The following is a 22,056-nucleotide window of genomic DNA, read 5'->3' on the forward strand; positions in this document are numbered from 1 at the left end:
GAGCTTTTCACACATTCCTAATGTGTTTAAACACCTGTTTGTAATTTGACTAGCTCATATCCTGATGAAGATTCGTTGAGTCGAAACGCGTTGATATCCCTGTTCTTAATAAAGGATTTTTAATATTACCCCGGAGTGCCTTGGACTTTTCAGCTTGGACTGCATTTTTGAACACTTTTTTTGAAACTTTCAGTTTACAATCAGGACAGTCCTTCTGTTTTTATTGCATCTTTAATATTTTACAGTTAGAATAACTTTAGGGTGTCTGTCATTTTCATGCATGAAAATTGTTCCACATATAATTTTTGCTATTTGGAATGCAAAAAATTTGAAGCTTAATATCTCAGATCATTTAAATTCTAAGGTGGCAATATTGCTGTTATCTTTCAAATCAGTGCATTTTGGAAACCCATATCTGTCCAGGCTAGTTTTCTCCCAACAGATCTTACTGTGGCCAAGCTACTGTAATGAACAGATAAGAGGTGGTGTAAACCCATGTTAGGTGTGTGAGAGAGAGTGGGAGAGAGAGAGAGAGAGAGAGAGATCCCACCTATGACTTTGTCCTTCTTGCCATTCCTGATGGGAGTGCAGAGCAAACTCTTTATCTGGTGGCTGGTGTGATCTGGGCTTTCACTCTGTCATAGGGCAAGAGGTATAATTACTCACTCTGAGGAAAGGAAAGAAAAAAGAAAAGTACATAAAATGTATACTGACTGTCCAGGGGAAGCGTTGGTCCTTTGTGATGTCTGCAATGTTGAGAGGCTGCATGGTGTTTTTAACATACTGGGCGTACATGTAGTTAATCTGACTGGCATCACAGTCCCTGAGGAGACACACAACAGCACAAACAACTTTATTACGAACCTTGCATAATGAGATGGAATTCCCCTGCAGGAACAGCGGGAGTTTGGACTGTACAGGAACGATGTTTGGAATGATTCAATTTCAATTTCAATTCAATTTTATTTATAAAGCCCAATATCACAAATCACAATTTGCCTCACAGGGCTTTACAGCATACGACATCCCTCTGTCCTTAAGACCCTCACAGCGGATAAGGAAAAACTCCCCAAAAAAAACCCCTTTAACGGGGAAAAAAAAAACGGTAGAAACCTCAGGAAGAGCAACTGAGGAGGGATCCCTCTTCCAGGACGGACAGACGTGCAATAGATGTCGTACAGAACAGATCAGCATAATAAATTAACAGTAATCCATATGACACAATGAGACAGAGAGAGAGAGAGAGAGAGAGAGAGAGAGAGAGAGAGAGAGAGAGAGATGCAGGTAATGACAGTAGCTTACAACAACATTAATGAAAGTAATAATATTATAGTTATAGTTCTGGCTACTGTGGTACAATATGTTGAAAGTATGTATTAGTATCAGACAGTATACTTGTGTGACAATAGTCATATGTGTATAATAACAGTAGAAGTATGACTAATGACTAATGATGGCAGCAGCAGCAGGAGGCATCTGGCAGGACCACGGCAGCAGCACAACCACACACGTCACACTGTCCAGGCACCGCTGCGGTATGAGTTATTCTGAGAGACAGTGGAGCACAAAGGCTCCGGAGAAGAAGCCGAGTTAGTGACATCCAGAATGGCCGAGTTAGCAAGATGCAGTAATAGGATGAGAGTGAGAGAGAGAGAGAGAGAGAGAGAGAGAGAGAGAGAGAGAGAGAGAGGGAGAGAGAGGGAGCCCGGTGTATTATAGGGGGTCCTCCGGCAGACTAGGCCTAAGTCAGCCTAACTAGGGGCTGGTACAGGGCAAGCCTGAGCCAGCCCTAACTATAAGCTTTATCAAAGAGGAAAGTCTTAAGTCTAGTCTTAAATGTGGAGACGGTGTCTGCCTCCCGGACCGTAACAGGAAGATGATTCCACAGGAGAGGAGCCTGATAGCTGAAGGCTCTGGCTCCTGATCTACTTTTGGAGACTTTAGGGACCACGAGTAACCCTGCGTTCTCAGAGCGCAGTGTTCTGGTGGGATAATATGGCACTATGAGCTCTCTAAGATATGACGGAGCTTGACCATTTAGAGCTTTATAAGTTAACAGTAGGATTTTAAATTCAATTCTGGATTTTACAGGGAGCCAGTGCAGAGAAGCTAAAACAGGAGAAATATGATCTCGTTTCTTAGTTCCTGTTAGTACACGTGCTGCTGCATTCTGAATTAGCTGGAGAGTTTTTAAGGACTTACTAGAGCTACCTGATAATAGAGAGTTACAGTAATCCAGCCTTGAGGTAACAAAAGCGTGGACCAATTTTTCTGCATCTTTTCGGGTCAGGATAGGCCTAATTTTCGCAATATTACGCAGATGAAAAAATGCAGTCCGTGAGGTTTGCTTTAAATGAGAATTAAAAGACAAATCTTGATCAAATATTACTCCGAGGTTTCTTACGGTAGTGCTAGAGGCCAGAGCAATGCCATCTAGAGAAACTATGTCATCAGATAAAGAGTCTCTGAGTTGTTTGGGGCCAAGAACAATAACTTCAGTTTTGTCTGAATTTAACATCAGGAAATTGGTGCTCATCCAATTTTTTATGTCTTTAAGGCAGTTATGGAGTTTAGTTAATTGATTACTTTCTTCTGGCTTCATCGATAAATACAACTGTGTATCATCCGCATAACAATGGAAGTTTATAGAGTGATTTCTAATGATGTTACCTAAAGGAAGCATATATAGAGTAAATAGGATTGGTCCGAGCACAGAACCTTGCGGAACTCCAAAACAAACTTTGGTACGTAAGGATGATTCATTACGAACGTCAACAAATTGAAAACGATCAGATAAATAAGATTTAAACCAGCTTAGTGCTGAACCTTTTAGGCCAATTAAGTGATCCAGTCTCTGCAGTAGAATTTGATGGTCAATTGTGTCAAACGCCGCACTAAGATCTAATAAAACAAGAACAGAGACGAGTCCTTTGTCTGAAGCAATCAGAAGGTCATTTGTAATTTTAACTAGAGCTGTCTCAGTGCTATGATGCACTCTAAATCCTGACTGAAATTCCTCAAATAAATTATTATCATGGAGAAAATCACACAGCTGGTCTGCGACTACTTTCTCAAGGATCTTTGACATAAAGGGAAGATTAGATATTGGTCTATAGTTGGCTAACACCTCTGGATCCAGGGTGGGCTTTTTTAGGAGAGGTTTAATTACAGCTACCTTAAAAGACTGTGGTACATAGCCTGTTAATAAGGATATATTGATCATATCTAATATATGAGTGTTAACTAAAGGAAAGACCTCCTTAAGTAGCCTAGTTGGGATGGGGTCTAAGAGACACGTTGATGATTTAGATGAAGAAATCACTGCGGTCAATTCTTGAAGAGAAATTGGGGAGAAGCAATCTAAATATATATTAGATTCTACAGCTGTGTTTGAGGTTAGATAGGTAGGCCTACCATCCGAGGGCAGGAGGTCATGAATTTTGCCTCTAATAGTTAGAATTTTGTCATTAAAAAAGCTCATAAAATCATTACTGCTAAGGGCTAAAGGAATACAAGGCTCAATAGAGCTTTGACTCTCAGTCAGCCTGGCTACAGTGCTGAAAAGAAACCTGGGGTTGTTCTTGTTTTCTTCTATTAATGCTGAGTAATAGTTTGCTCTGGCATTGCGGAGGCCCCTCTTATACGTTTTGAGACTGTCTGTCCAGATTAAACGAGATTCTTCCAGTTTGGTTAATCGCCAATTCCTTTCAAATTTTCGCGATATTTGTTTTAACCTACGGGTTTGAGAGTTATACCAAGGAGCAAACTTTCTTTGCTTTGTTAACTTCTTTTTAAGAGGAGCTACAGAGTCGAGCGTTGTTCGCAGCGAGCCTACGGCGCTCTCAACAAAATGATCAATTTGGGAGAGGTTAAAGTCGGCACGGGAAACCTCTGTTACTGAAGGTATTGGTATTGAATTTAACGACGAAGTAATCTTTTCCTTAAATTTTGTGACAGCACTATCTGATAAACATCTAGTATAGTAACTGTTGCTAAGTGGCGTGTAATCGAGTAAAAAGAAATCAAAAGTAATCAGATAATGATCTGATAGCAAGGGATTCTGTGGAAAGACTTTTAGGTTATCAATTTCAATTCCATACGTCAGAACTAGATCGAGGGTATGGTTAAAACAGTGAGTGGGTTCATGTACACCCTGACTGAAGCCAATGGAGTCTATTAATGAGATAAACGCGGTAGCCAGGGAGTCATTATCAACGTCGACATGAATGTTAAAATCGCCTACAATAATAACTTTATCTGATTTAAGAACTAAACTGGATAAAAACTCTGAGAATTCAGATACAAATTCAGAATACGGGCCAGGAGCACGGTACACTATAACAAATAAAAGTGGCTGCGAGGTTTTCCAGGTCGGATGTAAAACACTAAGAACGAGGCTTTCAAATGAATTATAATCTAGTTTAGGTTTAGGGCTGATTAACAGACTAGAGTTAAAAATGGCTGCAACTCCCCCTCCTCGGCCGCTGCCTCGAGGAATGTGGGTATTATTATGACTGGGAGGAGTGGACTCATTTAGACTGACATATTCATCTTGACACAGCCAGGTTTCAGTGAGACTGAGTAAATCAATATGATTATCTGATATTAATTCGTTTACTAACACTGCTTTAGACGATAGAGACCTGATATTTAACAGTCCGCATTTAATTCTCCTGTTTTGTCTTTCTGTCACAGAAGAGGTTTTAATTTTTATGAGGTTGTTATGCACAACTCCTCTTTGTTTAATTTTAGATTTAAATAATTTAGGTGGTCGGGGGACAGACACCGTTTGTATAAAACTATGAAAACTATGGCTGGGTAACTGAACTAGAAGCTCAGAGAGGCGTTTAGGACTGCAACTCTCCGTCCTGGTCTCAAATCTGGGTTGTCAGGGATTTAAATTACTAATAAAATTTGCCAGGTTCCTAGAAATGAGAGCAGCTCCATCCAAAGTGGGGTGAATGCCGTCTCTCCTAATAAGACCAGGTTTTCCCCAGAAAGTTTGCCAATTATTAACAAAACCCACATCGTTTGCTGGACACCACCTGGACAGCCAGCGGTTAAATGATGACATGCGGCTAAACATGTCATCACTGGTCAGATTTGGGAGGGGTCCAGAGAAAACTACGGAGTCCGACATCGTTTTTGCATATTCACACACCGAGGCAATATTAATTTTAGTGACCTCCGATTGGCGTAACCGGGTGTCATTGCCGCCGACGTGAATAACAATCTTACTGAATCTACGTTTAGCTTTAGCCAGCAGTTTTAAATTTGATTCAATGTCGCCCGCTCTGGCCCCAGGGATACATTTGACTATGGCCGCTGGTGTTGCTAACTTCACGTTCCTCAGAATAAATGATGCACCTCTAATTTTAAAAGTGTGAATGCATTTAACTCTAAGTCTCTTTGGACAAAAGCATCAGCCAAAAGAGTGGAATATAATAGCTGGCAGTGGATTGTTCAAACCCAAAAAATTTTATTTGAAATTCTAACAGAATTACAAAAGTTTTCAATATTCACTCTTCTATTAGCTCTCTGGCTGCTAAATGCTCCATTATGTTCACCTGCTAGTCTCTTACTGTGTCTGTCTGCTGAGTGCTGCTGAGCAGGTTGTGTGCAGTGGCTCAGCTGAAAACAGCTGCTGCTGGAGACAAGTTTAATAAGAGGTCTTAGACTAAACAAAACTACCACTACCGTCTTGCAGTTGTATGCCTCCACACACCAGTGAAGTTGCACTTACAGTTTACATCCATGTCTATGAAAACATGGATGCTTCACACACATCTTAATCTCAGAAGATCTATGCAATCAGCACAGTTTCAAGATGGACACTGAAGATAAGTGCCACCAATAATGGACACAAATGTGTTTTTGCAGAACACTGTGATGCCACAGTGAAATTGACTTTTGACCTTTTGGATACAAAATGTAATTTCTTCATCATTTTATCCAATAAGAAATCTGTGTAAAGTTCTGTCATAATCAGCTATGGAACTGTATGTTATGGCCAAAAACATGCCTCATGATGTCACAGTGTCCTTGACCTTTGACTTTTAACCACCAAATTCCAATCAGTTCACTTTTAAGTCCAACTGAATGTATGTGCCAAATTTGAAGAAATTCCCTAGAGGTCTTATTGAGATATCGTGTTCACAAGAATGAGATGGACGCAAGGTCACAGTGACCTTGACCTATGACTATGACATTCTAAACAGTTCATCTTTGAGTCGGGGTGGACATTTGTGCTAAATTTTAAGTAATCCCCTCAAGGTGTTCAGATATTGCAATGTCACAATGACCTTTGACCACCAAAATGTTAGCAGTTCTTCCTTTGAACAAAGACAGCAGATAAACCAAGACGGTCCACTGCGAGTCAGTTTTCTGTATCAGTGTCACGTGGGGTTCGCAACCACCACGCCCCTTTAGGAGACTAACATTGACTTCAGTGGGAGAAATGAACGTGATTACAGATTATGGCCGATTCTTTCGCCCCATAGTCACGGAAGCAGATATTGGACCCATTTATCACAAGCCACATATCTTCAGAACATTCCGACACCAAAATGGCAAATTTCAGACGGACAAATCAGGAGAAATTTTACTTTGTTCAAGACCTGTCTCTGTCTCAACAACACACTCTCGCGAGATCCAGGGCAACAGATAGCTCCTCTCTGGTGCTGAAATCAGTGCAGTTTCACCAAAGATACTGGACTGTCCAGTGGAAGTGGGGTGTAGGGGATTCATAGCAAGATCAGCTGTCTTGCTCCTGGGGGAACTCGGAGTGCGGGGACAAAGTTTGAGGAAGACAGTGAAGGAAATGTCAGATGAAGCAGCCAGAGCAAGTCAGTGGATCTGGAAGAGAAAAAAATAATGTCAGTTGGGGGCCAGCAGGGGGAACTACTAAGCAGGGTACATAACTCCTTGAGATCAGGTGGAGAGATCCACCAATCAATCCTCTCAGGAGAAAATCCAGGAAGAGGAAGGTTATTTGAGTGTAGGAGTGGCCTATTTGAATCCCTTTTGTTTGAGACCATGCTGCAAGGTGAGTGTGTTTGCTGATCCTGTGAGATTATCTATCTCCTTTAACTTTAGCTTATATTGGAGTTATGCTATGTAGCATGTGAAATAGAGTATGGTGAATGTGCTAGGAAAGGTAGTATCAGCACTGTCTCTACCTGGAGCTCGCATGTATGGAGCCTGGGTTTGTTGAAGGTGGCAGTGCTGTTTGGGCTGAGAAAGACATGTGTAAGTAAGGTAAAGGAGGTTGTTGGGTTGGTGCAGGGAGCAGTGAGACCTGGCATTAGGGGAGTGTCTCTGGGACACCAGAGATCACTGTCTAGTCTCCTGGAGGTGTCGTGGGACTAACTAGACGAAACACTGGTGAAAGGAGGTTCCCACCTGATGACCCCAAAGACATGTTAGTTATCACTGCTCACTGGTCTGTATAGTTAAGCCTTGCCACAATAGCTTATCATAGGGCTTAGGAGGTTAGTCACTGAGTGCTGATCCTTTCTCTAGAGCACAAACTTGTGTTTATTTGAATTTGTGAATGTGTTATCTCAAGAATGCCTTGAGGGAATGTCTTCACATTTGGCACAATTGTCCACTTGTATTCAACAATAAACTGATTAGATTTTGGTGGTCATAGGTCAAAGGTCAAGGTGACCTTGTCTGTCTCATGCTCATAAAAGTAATATCTGAATAACACCTGAAAGGATTTTTTTTTTCAGATTTGGCACAAACGCCCACTTGACTCAAAGCAAAGATACTGTATTATAACAAGATGGCCCAGTTACAATATACCCCCATTGTATGAAATGGTATACATTTCCGGTCTCCTAAGTAGGCGTTGTCCCCCGTAGCCCAATCAAAGACGATGGAGAACCGCCAATCAAAGACGAGTATCCCCAACCTCGCTTGGTTATCGTAGATTAGCTGGGCTAACCGTTAGCCGTTAGCAGTCTCTGTAATAACTCAATAACTCAATATACGGTCCATGAAAAAAATATTTTTTTCCAGCAGATGTCTTAGTTACAACATGATTGAGCTAACTGGAGTAGTTTCATGTCGTATCCGACAACGGGAGGCTTTTAACAGATGATGTCCTGATGTTAGCTTTGCTGCTGCTGTTAGCTGTCTCTGTCAGCTGCAGCAACTGATGCTTTCTAGACATGGTGATTTCCCAAAACTGAATAAATACCACACATAGCAACACAAAACTGCTTTGCTAGTTCAATCATTTTGTAACTAAGATATCCCCGCACTCCGAGTTCCCCCAGGAGCAAGACAGCTGATCTTGCTATGAATCCCCTACACCCCACTTCCACTGGACAAATCCTAGTTTTCCATCCTCGCTGCTCAGCTTCTGCTCCTAAGTCTGCATACCTAAGCTTTTTTCTTTCATAGGGTTCTTCTACTGAGTCTTCCCAAGGAACTGTCAGCTCAATGAAATAAACTATCTGTTGACTGACTGACCACAACACTATGTCAGGCCTCTGCTTCGTACAAACTATTTCCTGAGGAACAACAAGCTTTCCCCCTAAATCTACTTGCATTTCCCAATCACAAGCACCTTCTAGGCGGCCAAACCCTTGCCTCCTTACTAACTTATCCCTTCCGTATTTCTCTCCCTCACGGACAAACTGAATTGCTAAACTCCTATTCTTAACACCTTCTGAATTTACCTGTCTTCGTTTCCCTTCGATGCCTTTAGCGAAACATTTCAACACCTGGCTATGTCGCCATGTATATCGGCCTTGTGACAAGCTAACTTTACAGCCTGACAAAATATGCTTTAAGGTTGCAGTACCTGAACACAATGGGTATGATGGGTCCCCATTTACCCACAGTTTTAGGTTCTGGGGGGTTGGTAACACATCGTATGTAGCCCCTACCAGGAATCTAATATGATTCTTCTCCATACTCCACAGGTCCCTCCAACTAAGCTTCCTCTTCTCTACACTTTCCCAATTCAACCACTGTCCCTGTTTAGCCTGGGCCACTACCTTTGCACCCCTTAATATCTCCTCCTGTCTACGTATCTGTTCCACAACCAGCTTTCTTTTATCTTTGAGACCTGCTTTATTCTATACCAGTTTGCCTGAGCCAAGCCCCAGGCCTCCCCAGCCAAACTGAACATTACCTACAATCGCTGCATGCCTAAGAGCTGCCTCCTGAACTGCCGATCTTGGGCTCCACTTCTCCCCCTTGGTTGGATTTGGAATCACACTCCTAACTACCACGTTCTTACTCCCAGATAACAAGAGCTCTGTCCTGACCTTGGTACATTTAAATTCCTCTGTCAAACTAGATACTAGCAGCTGAAGCATCCCTTTTCCATACAATGCAACACTACTTAGGCACCTAGGAGCGCTCAACCACTTCTTTATATAGGAGCTAACCGACCTTTCAGTTCTCTCCACAACGGATATTGGAACTTCATAAATTGACAATGGCCACATTAACCTAGGATATAGCCAAGAAGAGGATGGACAAACAAACTGACGGATGGACAGACGGAAAACATGAAGGCAGAAATTTAAGTTGCCAGTTTTGAAACCAAAACAATAAGCTTAAAGATGCTAAAATGCTTTTCAAGCTGAGAGTTGGGTAATTACCTCTGTGGATTTGTCACTGCAAAGCAAACATTTACCACTGCTTGTCGTCACGTTATCCATTAGTTATTTACGTTTACATTTTCTCTTACTAATGTTGTGTTTCAGTAGACAGCGCACTTTTTTTTAGCCATGGTGTCAAACCTTGTTTAAGCTGACTACAGAGTCCATGGAGTTGTTGGGGTCAACATATATTTACCTCACTCGGCGGCACCATAAATGTTGGGGTCAACATGTTAGGCTTCACACGGAGGCATCAAATATGTTGGGATTTAATTGGCTATCGGAAATAATTAATAATTATTATTAATAATTAATAATGATGTTAAATAATGTGACTTAATTAACATTAAATCACCTCGTGGGGCACCATTCCCGTAAAGAGAAAAATGATACTCAGTTTGATTAATAATTAAATAACAAAAACCAAAATTAACGGTAATGCCTGAAGGATTTCGGAGTTCTTGACGCAGCAGAGGTTGACTATTCATTCACTCTTGTGCAACATTAAACAGACAGCAGGTATGATTCCAAGGAATTATATTTATTCACAAATTAGCAAAGCAAACCAAAACACACAAATTCTAACTAACTATATACAAGCTTGGTGTGTATATGTGTGTGTGTGTGTGTGTGTGTGTGTGTGTGAGAGAGAGAGAGAGAGAGAGAAAGACAAAGAGGGGTGTGGTGATCAAGTAGCCGTTTGGCCTACAAAACAAAATGGCTGACAACAGAGAACTACCAAAATGGCCGAATCAAGGCTGCTTCAGTTTTGGGGGAGGTGTTTGTCTGACCTATTTGTTCATGAGTCTGTGTCAATGTGATGTGTGTTGCAAACGGTCTGAATTAGTGCAGAGATTGTTTAGTTGCATGCAAGAATCTGTTTGTGAACAGTATTAGCAAACTAAACACTTAGCTGTGGCGAAGCCAACTAATCAATGACCTAACTGCAATCTATCACAACAATAACTCAGTAAATAGCATCAAATCACATACAACAAGTTAAACAGTCTTGCTTAGCCTGTAAAGCTGTGATAAGCTATGCCCAGTTGTTACATTACCGATCCTTGAATGGATGGAAGAAAGAGTCACTTGGTGGTGGTGTTTTGTTAGCCGGCAGAAGAAGGCTGGGAAGGTGTGGTTTCAGCTGCAGTCTTGGTTGAGTCCTTTGTTCCAAAGGTTCTGATCCGAGGAAGCTGGTCGCTCGGGGTCCTTGCAGAGTTACACGCTGGGTGCTAACTCACTTAGTTCAGTGTTGCTGGAAAGCTAGTTGCAAACCTTGTGTTTGCGACAGAGTCTGTGATCAGTTTCTCTCCCTCCAGTGGTCTGGGCCGGAGAGCGGTGCGAGCTGCCGAAGCTCCCGGAGCAAGAAGAGCACTGCTCCATGGTTGGAGCAAAAAGAGAGAGAAGGCTTGGAGGGAGCAGACCCTGCACAGATGCCCGTGACATCACAGAGTCACATGTCACTGCAAAAGTTCTGTCCAATCAAGTTGAGAGACCTGTGTCCCACTGAGGTGTGAGGCGAGACCTCCTGCGGAGATGGGCGTCACCCAGCTCTCCCCGTTTGAAGACAACGAGCATGCAGAGGAAAAAGCCCTGAAATCAGTGATGATTTTACCAAATGACAAACCATCTGTGGTCCTGTGAATCCCAACAGAGTCTATTGTTAGCTAGCAGACTACTTCAAATTCTACTTATATTAGGGCTTTGGGAATATTTGTTTAACATTACTAACATTACTATTTTGCTGACAATTACAACACAAGTAGCTCCTTAGCCAAAGTTCTGAGGTTCACATCTTTGTCACCCTTTTCACCCCTTATGAGTTTGCACCCCAGCATTATTTATGAAATGCTCCTGGGGCAGTATTCACAAACATTTTGAGAATACTCCCAGAGCTCCTAAATGAGTCCTAGTTTAGGAGTGATTTAGGAAGGTTCTCAGAGGTGTGGTTGACCCCATTGCTTGGTATTATGCATTTTTCTAACAGACCACTTTGTGTTTCCATCATTTTCTCCTCTGCTTAAGAAACTCTTAAGCCTCTTAAAAATCCTCCTCCCTGCTCCTAAAAGTTTTTCACCCTAGGAGCTCTTTGAAGGGCCAAGATGCTCTGTGAATAACTTTTATATTTACCAGGACCTAGTCTTAACTTAAAAGGGAAATTCTAAGAAAATGTCACAATTCTAGGAGTTTTCTTAGAATTTTGTCTCTAGGAGCAACTCTTTGTAGTAGGAAGCTTTTTGAATACGGCCCCTGATATGATATGACACTGTGCAGCTGATGGAACAAAACTGAGTTGCAGCCATGACAGCCAGGATGACGAGGATGAAGATAACAAAAACGGGGGACTTATTCATCTCCTATCGTACTCAACTTTATTAGTTATAACATGGGATCATAACGTATGGGATGAATCTGCAGATTCTCCACTTCAAAATAAGACCAAACTGTTCTATGGATGTCAGTTTTTGAGCCACAATGAAGGCTGAAATGTGGCCTGCAAAAGATGGTGAGGCTTACTGATTTAGCCAAGACAAATTTGGCCAAATTTGTGACCCCTATTGGTTGGTTAAGAGGAGGAGTCAGCAGTCAATAACGGTATAAAATAGTCAATAAAACAGGTTTTTCAAAAATTGTGAATCACTGCTAACCTGGAAATCCAGATGCCCCACCCCTAGAAAATTATAAATTGCTCTGCACTGGGATCTGGGCCCGACAAGCAGAGCCCAGTGAATCGCCATCGGACCAATCAGAGCAGTCTATCTGACAGAGGCAGGCTCTGGGCGGGCGTAACATGATGAAGACAGCACTGCGCCATAGGAGTCGGAAAGTAAACAGCCAAGATGGCAGCTGCAGCTGAAGCACGGCGTCCATTCCATTTAGCTTCGGAAGAAATGCTAAGCCAACTACACTTATCTTTTTCCTTAAGAGAGGAGCAGAAGACTGCCCTAGAAGCCTTCGCTTCCAGGAAGGAAGTTTTTGCCATTTTGAAGATGGGATACGGCAAAAGCATAATGTATCAGTTAGCCCCACTGATGGGCAAACAAATGGGGCTTAGTGCAATGAATATGTCATCTTGTTTTTTGCTCTGATTGGCCATCGTGCTATCCAGTTGCGTGCGGCGGAATTTAATATGCCTCAGTTAGTGCCGCCCGTTGGGTAGGAAGGGTGTATCGGTGAGGGCCAGACTCAAAATCTTTGTAGATTTGAGTCTGGATTTCCAGGCTAAATCACTCTAATTCCGAGATTGAAAAAAAGGGGAAAAAAACAAACACCTTACTGGTGTTTTTAACAAGAACTAGAAAGATGTCATGAGCTGAATATGTGTGGAGCCACTTTTCCCTGTAATCAATCTGTGGAACCAAGAGGTTAAAAATGACTCATTGTGTTTTCAGAGATTGATTTTGACTATTCTTTCACACAGCTTTGCCCACCGACTGCTTGGATTTAATCTAGCAGGTGACGCAACCCTAAACCTGCTTCCTAAAGCTCCAGGCTAAAAGCACTGAATAATAAAACATCTGCTGGTAAATGAGAGAACTGCAGCTGGAAAGCTGCACCTGAGTCCACCCTGCACCCTGGCTCAGGTCTGAAAGCTGAAACCGTCAGTCACGTCTGTCAGCGCTTAATAAGCCTGTTTGTTATCTTTAGTCACTCCAAGTTCAACCACAGTGTAAGCTATAATACTGCATGATAAATGATGGAAAATGGATATATAAACATAACATGAGGTCAAGGCAAAAGCCAGTGGATTTTGGCTGTAGTACTGCGGCGAGACGGTGTGTGTTCGTGTGTGCGTGTGTGTTTGTGTGTATGTGAGAGAGAGAGTGAGGGAGACAATATGAGAGTGTGTTAGTGGATGATAGAAAGAACGACAAATAGAAAATGCATGTTTTGGTGGCTGTGTGTTAGGGAGAAGAAAATAAACCTGAAAGTAGTGCCTGAATGTAAATAAGTCCATTCACTCAAGCACAATAGTAAAGTACTTGTGCTTTGCCAGTATTTTCTTTATATGCTTGTCAAGTAGGAACTTGATTACATTTTGGAAGGGAATACTGAACTTTCTACTCCATTACATTTCTCTAACAAATTTAATTACTAGTTCTAGTGGAGGAGTAAAACATATCAGGATCTTATAAAATACAGTCAGGTCCATAATTATTTGGACAATGATACAGTTGTCGTCATTTTGGCTCTGTACACCACCACAATGGGTTTTAAATGAAACAATGAATACCTGCTTAAAGTGCAGACTCTCAGCTTTCATTTAAGGCTTTTTTCAAAAATGTAGTATGAACCGTGTAGGAATTACAGCCATTTCTTCACACAGTCCCCCAACTTTAAGGGCTCATAAGTATTTGGACAAACTAACATAATCATCAATGAAACAGTCAGTTTTAATACTTGGTTGCAAATCCTTTACAGTCAATGACTGCCTGAAGTGTTGGACACATAGGCATCATCAGATGCTGGGCTTCTTCCCTGGTGATGCTCTGCCAGCCCTTTACTGTAGCCGTCTGCACTTCCTGCTTGTGTTTTGGGTGTTTTGCCCTCAGTTTTGGCTTCAGCAAGAGAAATGCATGCTCAGTTGGATTCAGGTCAGATGATATGACTTGGCCGTTGCAGAACATTCCACTTCTTTGCCTTAAAAATGTCTTTGGTTGCTTTTGCAGTATGCTTTAGGTCATTGTCCAACTGCACTGCGAAGCATCGTCCAATGAGTTTTGAAGCATTTGGTTGAATCTGAGCAGATAATGGTGCCCCAAACACTTCAGCTTTCATCCTGCTGCTCTTGTCAGCAGTCACATCATCAATAAATACAAGAGAACCAGTTCCACTGGCAGCCATACATGGCCATGACATAACAGTACCTCCACCATGCTTCACTGATGAGGTGGTGTGCTTTGGATCATGAGCAGTTCCTTCCTTTCTTCCTTCTCTTGTCTTCCCATCATTCTGGTAGTTGATCTTTGTTTTATCTGTCCATAGTATGCTGTTCCACAACTGTACAGGCTTTTTAGATGGTTTTTGACAAACTCTAATCTGGCCTTCCATTTTTAAGGCTAACCAATGGTTTGCATCTTGTGATAAACCCTCTGTATTTATTCTAGTGAAGTCTTGTCTTGCTTACAAGAGCAGCAGGATGAAAGCTGAAGTGTTTAGGGCACCATTATCTGCTCAGATTCAATTAAATGCTTCAAAACTCATTGGATGATGCTTCACAGTGCAGCTGGACAATGACCTGAAGCATACTGCAAAAGCAACCAAAGACATTTTTAAGGCAAAGAAGTGGAATGTTCTGCAACGGCCAAGTCATATCATCTGACCTGAATCCAACTGAGCATGCGTTTCTCTTGCTGAAGCCAAAACTGAGGGCAAAACACCCAAAACACAAGCAGGAAGTGCAGACGGCTGCAGTAAAGGGCTGGCAGAGCATCACCAGGGAAGAAACCCAGCATCTGATGATGTCTATGGGTCCAACACTTCAGGCAGTCATTGACTGTAAAGGATTTGCAACCAAGTATTAAAACTGACTGTTTAATTGATGATTATGTTAGTTTGTCCAAATACTTATGAGCCCTTAAAGTTGGGGGACTGTGTGAAGAAATGGCTGTAATTCCTACACGGTTCATACTACATTTTTGAAAAAAGCCTTAAATGAAAGCTGAGAGTCTGCACTTTAAGCAGGTATTCATTGTTTCATTTAAAACCCATTGTGGTGGTGTACAGAGCCAAAATGACGACAACTGTATCATTGTCAAAATAATTATGGAACTGACTGTATGATGCAATGCTTAGACAAACAATTTCTGTGTAAAATACCTACATTTGCTCCCAAAGACAAATCACGACAATATAGCTGCAAGCGGTGATTCCAGGGCTCAAGCCAGCATGGACTTTTAAAACTTGAAATCTGGGTAGGATCAAGATCTTTGACAGTTTACGACACCTGCATTAAAGATAAACAACATATTTTTTGACAATCAGACAGATGCTCATTCATTTATATACAAATTTACCAGGCCATATTCTTCTATGGAAACACTGTTGCTTTCTATTTTTCAATTTGGAGAAACATTGTGGGGACATGCTACAATGGCTTAGTTAAAAAAGTACACTGAGTTTGGTGACGTTTGAACAAACTGATTGATTTATGGCCAAATTTTGCAAAAGGCCGATGCACCTGTTTGGAACTGGTGGTGCCATCTACTGACCAATTTCAAATTAATTTTACACACATGGTTTGACATTAGAAATTAACATACTCTGCAAGGTTTGTAATGATTGAATAAACACTTTCTGATTTATAGTCTGATTTGCGTTATGCCACACCCATTTTGCATGTGTAGCGCCCCCAAGTGGTGATTTGAATGGAACATTCAGGGTATTGTTAAAGGTACTTGCATGGACATATCCTACAAGTTTTGTTATGATTGGCCCAATGGTTATGGACTTAGGTCTATCTATGTGCAGAGCGAGACCCCTTTTACAGTTAATTTGTAAATATCCTCAAAATGCAATGAGAGAGCACCAAGCTTTAAACAACTTTTGATAAGCTTGGTCCAGTAGTGATCTGCAGAAAATTTTGTATGAATCAGACCAAGGGTTTGGGAGGAGATGTCAAAAATGTGTTTTTCAAAAAATTCAAAATGGCGTGGGACCTTAATGTTTTTTGTGTGTTATTTGTAGAGCACACTGACCTGCACTTGTGTTCTGGATTTCAAGTCACTTGGACTTACAGTGTGAGGGACATATCCTTTAAAAAAACCTGGAATCTTTGGCCCTTAACTATTGACCATCAGGCCAATTAGTATCATATTTCTTGAGAAGAACACAACTTCCAATTATTGCTGAAAAAATCATGTCTCTATGATGCACTGTCTCATGGGAATTTGCAAAAACATTTCTGAAGAAAAAAAGAAATAAGTCAAAGCCCTTCGAACTGGAACCCCCATATATCCAACATTACAGTGTATTATCAATATAACATTCTGACAGGAGTGTTCTCTGTGAAGCACGCTTTACTTTCACTACATTTCAGTGTATTTTGCTGAAAAAACTTGTGTACATTAACTTTAGTAACATCTCATTGTACTTTTACCTAAGTCAAAGATTTTTTCTTACATCTCTAGACATATGTGTGTGTGTGTGTGTGTGTGGCTTCAGACTAATTACAACGTGTTCTATCCATACTGGTCTCAACCCTCTCCCTCTTTCTCTCTCTCTCAAACACACACACACACACACACACACACTCTTCAGATGAACATGCTGCACAGCACGTGCATCTGCGCTCGAGTTTAATTACCCAAACACACTAAAATGCACATTTCCTTTCTCTCTCTCTAGATCCAGAAAGAGTCAATCGCCCTACTTTGTTAACTTCAAATGACTTGACTGAACTTCAAGTTTCAGTGAAAGCGACCATGTCGTTGTGAAGCCACAGCCTTGGGTTAATGCACTATAAAAAGCCTCCTGTGGTTCCAGCTGGTCAAAGCTAACTTCCTGCAGGGCCCAGTTGGAGCTGCCCGGTTTTGCCATATCGCAGCCCAAACACAACACAGCACAAACACACAGCTGTAATTTCAAGTCAGTTTTGGGATCTAAATAGGGAAGAGACAGCCATGAGAGCAAGCTGTAAAAAAAAAAGTGACGTTATGGAGGATGACACAAGATAAGACATCTGGTTTGTGTCATCCCTGACACTGCTGGGATTTTAATAACCGCCCATTTTCCTCTGTATGCATACACAGATATAACAGCTTGGATTTGGAGAATATCCACTCGCTGGGTTTAACTGCTCAGACCTTGGAAAACTGTGTTTTAAGACAGGAACCTCACGAGTCCTGACAGGTCTATCTGTTTTACCAAAAAAAGGGGGGTTCACAAACTGTGTTTTCTATCAGGTTTTAGTGACTTCATGTCTCTTTGCTGCATCGTTGCCAGGAGCAGGTATTACTGCAAAACACAGAGTCAATAAAACCTGATTTTTTGCGGTGCTGTTGTCAGTACACAAAGAACACAAAGATATATCAGTATTAAAAGAATACTCTGACGATTTGGGAGTTATGCCCTTTCTCTATCATTTTCATATTGAGACAACATGATTGATATCTTTTTTGTGTCTGTATATCCAGTGGCTGGGTCTCTAGTATTGCGGCTTAGCTTAGCAAATACAATTGAAATCTATAGGGGGTCAGTAGCCTACTCGGTAAAAGTGAACAAATAAACGTTACAGAAACCCTGAAGCTGGCATTTCTGCACGTGCATTTAAAATAAACATGTTTAAACATTGATTCGAAAAACAAGAGTCCTTTTTAGTCGTTTTAGAAGAAGTTTGATACACGGAACTATAGTGTCTTTACGCTCGTAACATGCATTGTATCTTTCAAAATACACCTCTGTTTTCACAGGAAATTATCAGTTTCTGCTCGTCACATGCATACAGTCTTTTCCATTAAACTTCCAACGTAGGTAAAACACTTCAGTTTTAGGTTTACTTTCTTATGCTTAGACAACAAAGGAATAGAGTAGGCTTGTGCCTCGGTTCGGTCCGGTTTAAGAGCTCCACCGGGTTTAATTCACGTCAACCGGATTAAAAAAAAAAAAAAAAAAAAAATCACATCGGCGGCGTGTCAAGGGGCTATATTCAACTTATCTTGCATTGTAACATGCATTATGACAACTTAATAAGGTTTATGTTTGTTTATGAATGAATTGGAGGAGCCTACAAGTGTTTTGTTTAGTTTGTCTCAGAGGCTTCAGAGGGACTCCGCAGCTCTGCTCTGCTCAGCTGTCTGCTGCTGCAAGAGATCAAATTTCATTGGAGGCGGGGAAAAATGCGAGGGAGTCAGCGGTCATTCAGTTTGTTGCCCTAGTAACCCGTTTCCACTGAAGAAGTTCCTGGTACTATTTGGGGGGCTGGAACTACTACAGGAACGTCCTCTCGCTCGGCCCTCTCAACCTCCGTGTCTCCACTAAGAGAGCGGAGTCGGAGCAAAGAGCATGGATACCAAGAGGCGAAGCTCAATAGAACGCCCCATAGCAAGAGACTCGCCCATGGTTTCGTCCTACCGCTGCCATTTTGGACTGTCAGCAGACCGCAGCAGACCCGCTTGCATACAAAAACACACAGACAAACTGAAGTATATCGCTATTAATTATGCTTACAATGCTACTCACCTCGTGATAGCTTGGTCACAGCTGCTTTTTCACGTTTTTGTAAAGCAAAATATAGACTTTAAAAAACAACAAAATGAAGAAAAACGGCCTAGATGGCATCTCTACATATTACATCCACTTATGAAAAGATTAACTTAATTACTCCTTCAAAATCACCCCATATGCCAAAATACCAAAATTTTTTTTTAAAAAAATCAATATTTTAACTAGAAACACATTAATGGCGACGTCTCATAGTCAGGAATAAAGATTTATTTACAGTTTGTACAGTAAGGGGACAGTAATAATAATAATAATAATAATAATAATATATAGGCTATTTTAATATGATATATTTTAATGCTAAAGCAGTAATCAATTCTGATATAAATGGTCCAAGAGGCCATATATATGTATATATATATATATGTATATATATGTATATATGTGTGTGTGTGTGTGTGTGTGTGTGTGCGTGTTACCTTCCCTCCAAAACTGACATATTAAATTGATATTAAAACACTTCAAAAATTACACGTCAGGAGTTCTTACTTGTCGGGATCCTTCGGGAAACGGTGGAAGGCCAGGTGCGGGGTGTTCCACTGATAGTTGTTGCAGTTAATTGTACTACACTGTTTTCTTTTACTTTTTTCTCCTCTCTCCTTGACATCTTGCATGTTGTCTGGGCGCAACAGTCCAAGCTCAACAGTCCAAAATGGCGGCAGCGCCCCTAGTGGCTGTTGGCAAAAATTCAACGGAGCTTCGCCTCTTGGTAGCCATGCTCTTTGGTCGGAGGAAGGTTCCTTGGTGTCGTTCTGCATCTTCTTCTTCTTGCGTAACCTTGTGTGTATTGGCGGTTAATACAGCATTACCGCCACCTAGTGGATTGGAAGGACATTACATCTATAATGGGGTTTTACTGGGAAAAATAGCTCAAATGCGACCCCCAGTGGTAAAATTAGGTATATAATTCGATATATCGGTTCGGTTAGATATTTGGCTTTAAATCAAACCAGTTGGAAAATTTTCAAACCGGCACAAGCCTAGAATAGAGTTAGGTTTCCAAAAAACATCCTAGTTTAGTTAAAAATAAGTACAGTTGCCACAGCTGTGGCTAGGAAGTAGAGCGGGTCGTCCACTAATCAGAAGATAGGTGGTTTGAGCCCCTGCTCCTCCAGTCTACATGTCAAAGTATCCATGGACAAGATACTGAACCCCAAATTGCTCCAGGTGGCTGTTCCATTGGTATATAGGAGTGTGTGAATGGTTACTGAGTAGCAGGTGGCACCATGTATGGTAGCCTCGGCCACCAGTATGTGGCTGTGTGTGTGAATGGGTGAATGTGAAATGTAGTGTAAAAGCACTTTACGTGGAGCAGAAAAGAGGTGCAGGTTCATTTACCACTTACTAACATAATGGCCTCTAGTTTCCTGGCGCGGCGCAGTGTGGCGAACCCCGCACAGAGCTAGTTTCGAGCAGCGCAACCCGAGGCGCGCTCAGTTTGGCAATTTGGCAGACCGAGATGCGCTGAGATGGGTGTGGCGGCACAGCAGGGAGAGATGTCCACAGATCCAGCTTGGCGCAGTGACAGTTTCTTGCCAAAAGGCTTCGCCGAAGGTGCGCTAAAAGCTTGCCAGCTGAAACCAGGTCTACTGTCAGCGCAGGCGGAGCGCAGCCGGTGTAAGTGGAAGTTTGGCTGACTGGCGGACAGTGCGCACACGTCACCAAAACCTCACAGGCAGGTTTCCAGAATGTCAGGCACATTAACAATGCAATAAATACCCACAAAAAACACTATTCAATGCAACTATCAGCAATCAGCACATAAATGTATCTATATATCGACTGTCCCGTCACATCTGATGTCAGATCAAAGGGGATTGGCACCGTTTGGCACGCATAATGGAAACCCAACCTGATTTGATTAACACAGCTGCAAACTAATGGGTTCACATCCCTCTCAGCCAATCACAAACAGCCACAGCATCAGATAGGGAGTATATATTCAGCATCTGTCATCTTAGGAAAGTCAAAAGAAAAGAAACAGAGTGAGACAGCGAGAGAGAAAGAGAGAGCGCGCGCACGAGAGAAACGCTGTCAACAAATTGTAAGTTATGTTCAGTGTCTTAAGGGTTTACGTGCTTCATGTGATTGCCTATACAAATGTTAAAATGTTCTTGCTTAATGTGATCTACAAAGATGGAGTACATTATTGCGAGGAGGAGGAGGAGGACTTACGCAGAAAGGGTGTACCGTCAAAGGACATCCTATTCGGGCATGACAGAGCTGGAATGCAGGTGTGCCACATGAATAATGACTGGAATACCGCCGTGTCCAATGTAATTGTCATTTCATGTCGTACTCCTTTTCATTACACAGGAACAAATTACATCTACCCTGCAAGGTGGTCCAAGTGGTGACGTGCATCGTGGCCTCTGATGCGCACCCCGGTGGCACCTGTGCTCTCCCTGTTGTTGTAAAGGTGACAGTGGCTCTAACCTTCTTCGCCACTGGGTCTTTCCAGCACAATGTGGCCGCGGTGGCGGGGATCAGTCAGAGAGCTGTCAGTTCGGCTATACATGCAGTGACATCTAGTCTAGTCCGACATGCAAATGAGCACATAATTTTTCCATCCACACCTGAGAGCCAGCTGGAAACGAAACGAGGTTTCATGTACAGTTGCGCGCCCCAGATACCCAAGCCATCACTTATGTGAACTGTAAGGGAGTACATCCATTCACACATTTATGGTGTAAATTTACTCAATCACATTAAATATAGGCTACAACAAATCACCCAAAACAAATTATTTCAACGTTCAATTTATTTTATTTATTGATCCCCCCCCTTCTTCCTCTCCTCTGGTTAGCGACACCTCCACACGTGCGTGGCCTTAAAGGCCACCTGGCTGCGGGGACCGTGGCCATCTATTGAGGCCAGTGGGAGCAGCCTGTCACTCACTCTGGAGCCGGTCTTCCACTCCTTGGAGCTGGGCCTCTAACTCCTGGACCCGGGAGGTTAGAGAGCCCAGCTCCCTCTCCAGCATCCTGAACCCCCCCACCTGAAGGTCCAGGAAGGTCTGCGTAACTAGAGGCCAATGTCACAACATGTGATGTACATCATGTATTACATCATGTAACTCCATTGACTGTTGTGTTGTGGCTGGCATTACAAACTGACGCAGCCCAGTGTATACCGTACTGCTGCAAAAGGTGCCTCTGTGTGTCTGTATCTGATGCCAACATCCACAAAGCAGCAGTTTTTAAAGAGTTGGGTT

General features: G+C 42.0%; 1 protein-coding gene across 4 annotated transcripts in view; it reads right to left on the bottom strand.

The window, feature by feature from the left end:
- pde5ab (phosphodiesterase 5A, cGMP-specific, b) overlaps positions 1 to 22,056 on the bottom strand; it is a 317,570-nt gene that overhangs the window by 106,928 nt on the left and 188,586 nt on the right. For all 4 annotated transcript variants that reach the window (XM_078163748.1, XM_078163749.1, XM_033652071.2 and 1 more), the window contains exons 9-10: positions 715 to 823; positions 551 to 635 (exon numbers count right to left, since the gene is read on the bottom strand). In XM_078163748.1, the coding sequence (XP_078019874.1) occupies positions 551 to 635; positions 715 to 823 (194 nt within the window). The remainder of the gene's footprint in view (positions 1 to 550; positions 636 to 714; positions 824 to 22,056) is intronic.

This window comes from Epinephelus lanceolatus, chromosome 22, assembly GCF_041903045.1.
Source record: "Epinephelus lanceolatus isolate andai-2023 chromosome 22, ASM4190304v1, whole genome shotgun sequence".
In the NCBI taxonomy this organism is placed as follows: domain Eukaryota; kingdom Metazoa; phylum Chordata; class Actinopteri; order Perciformes; family Serranidae; genus Epinephelus; species Epinephelus lanceolatus.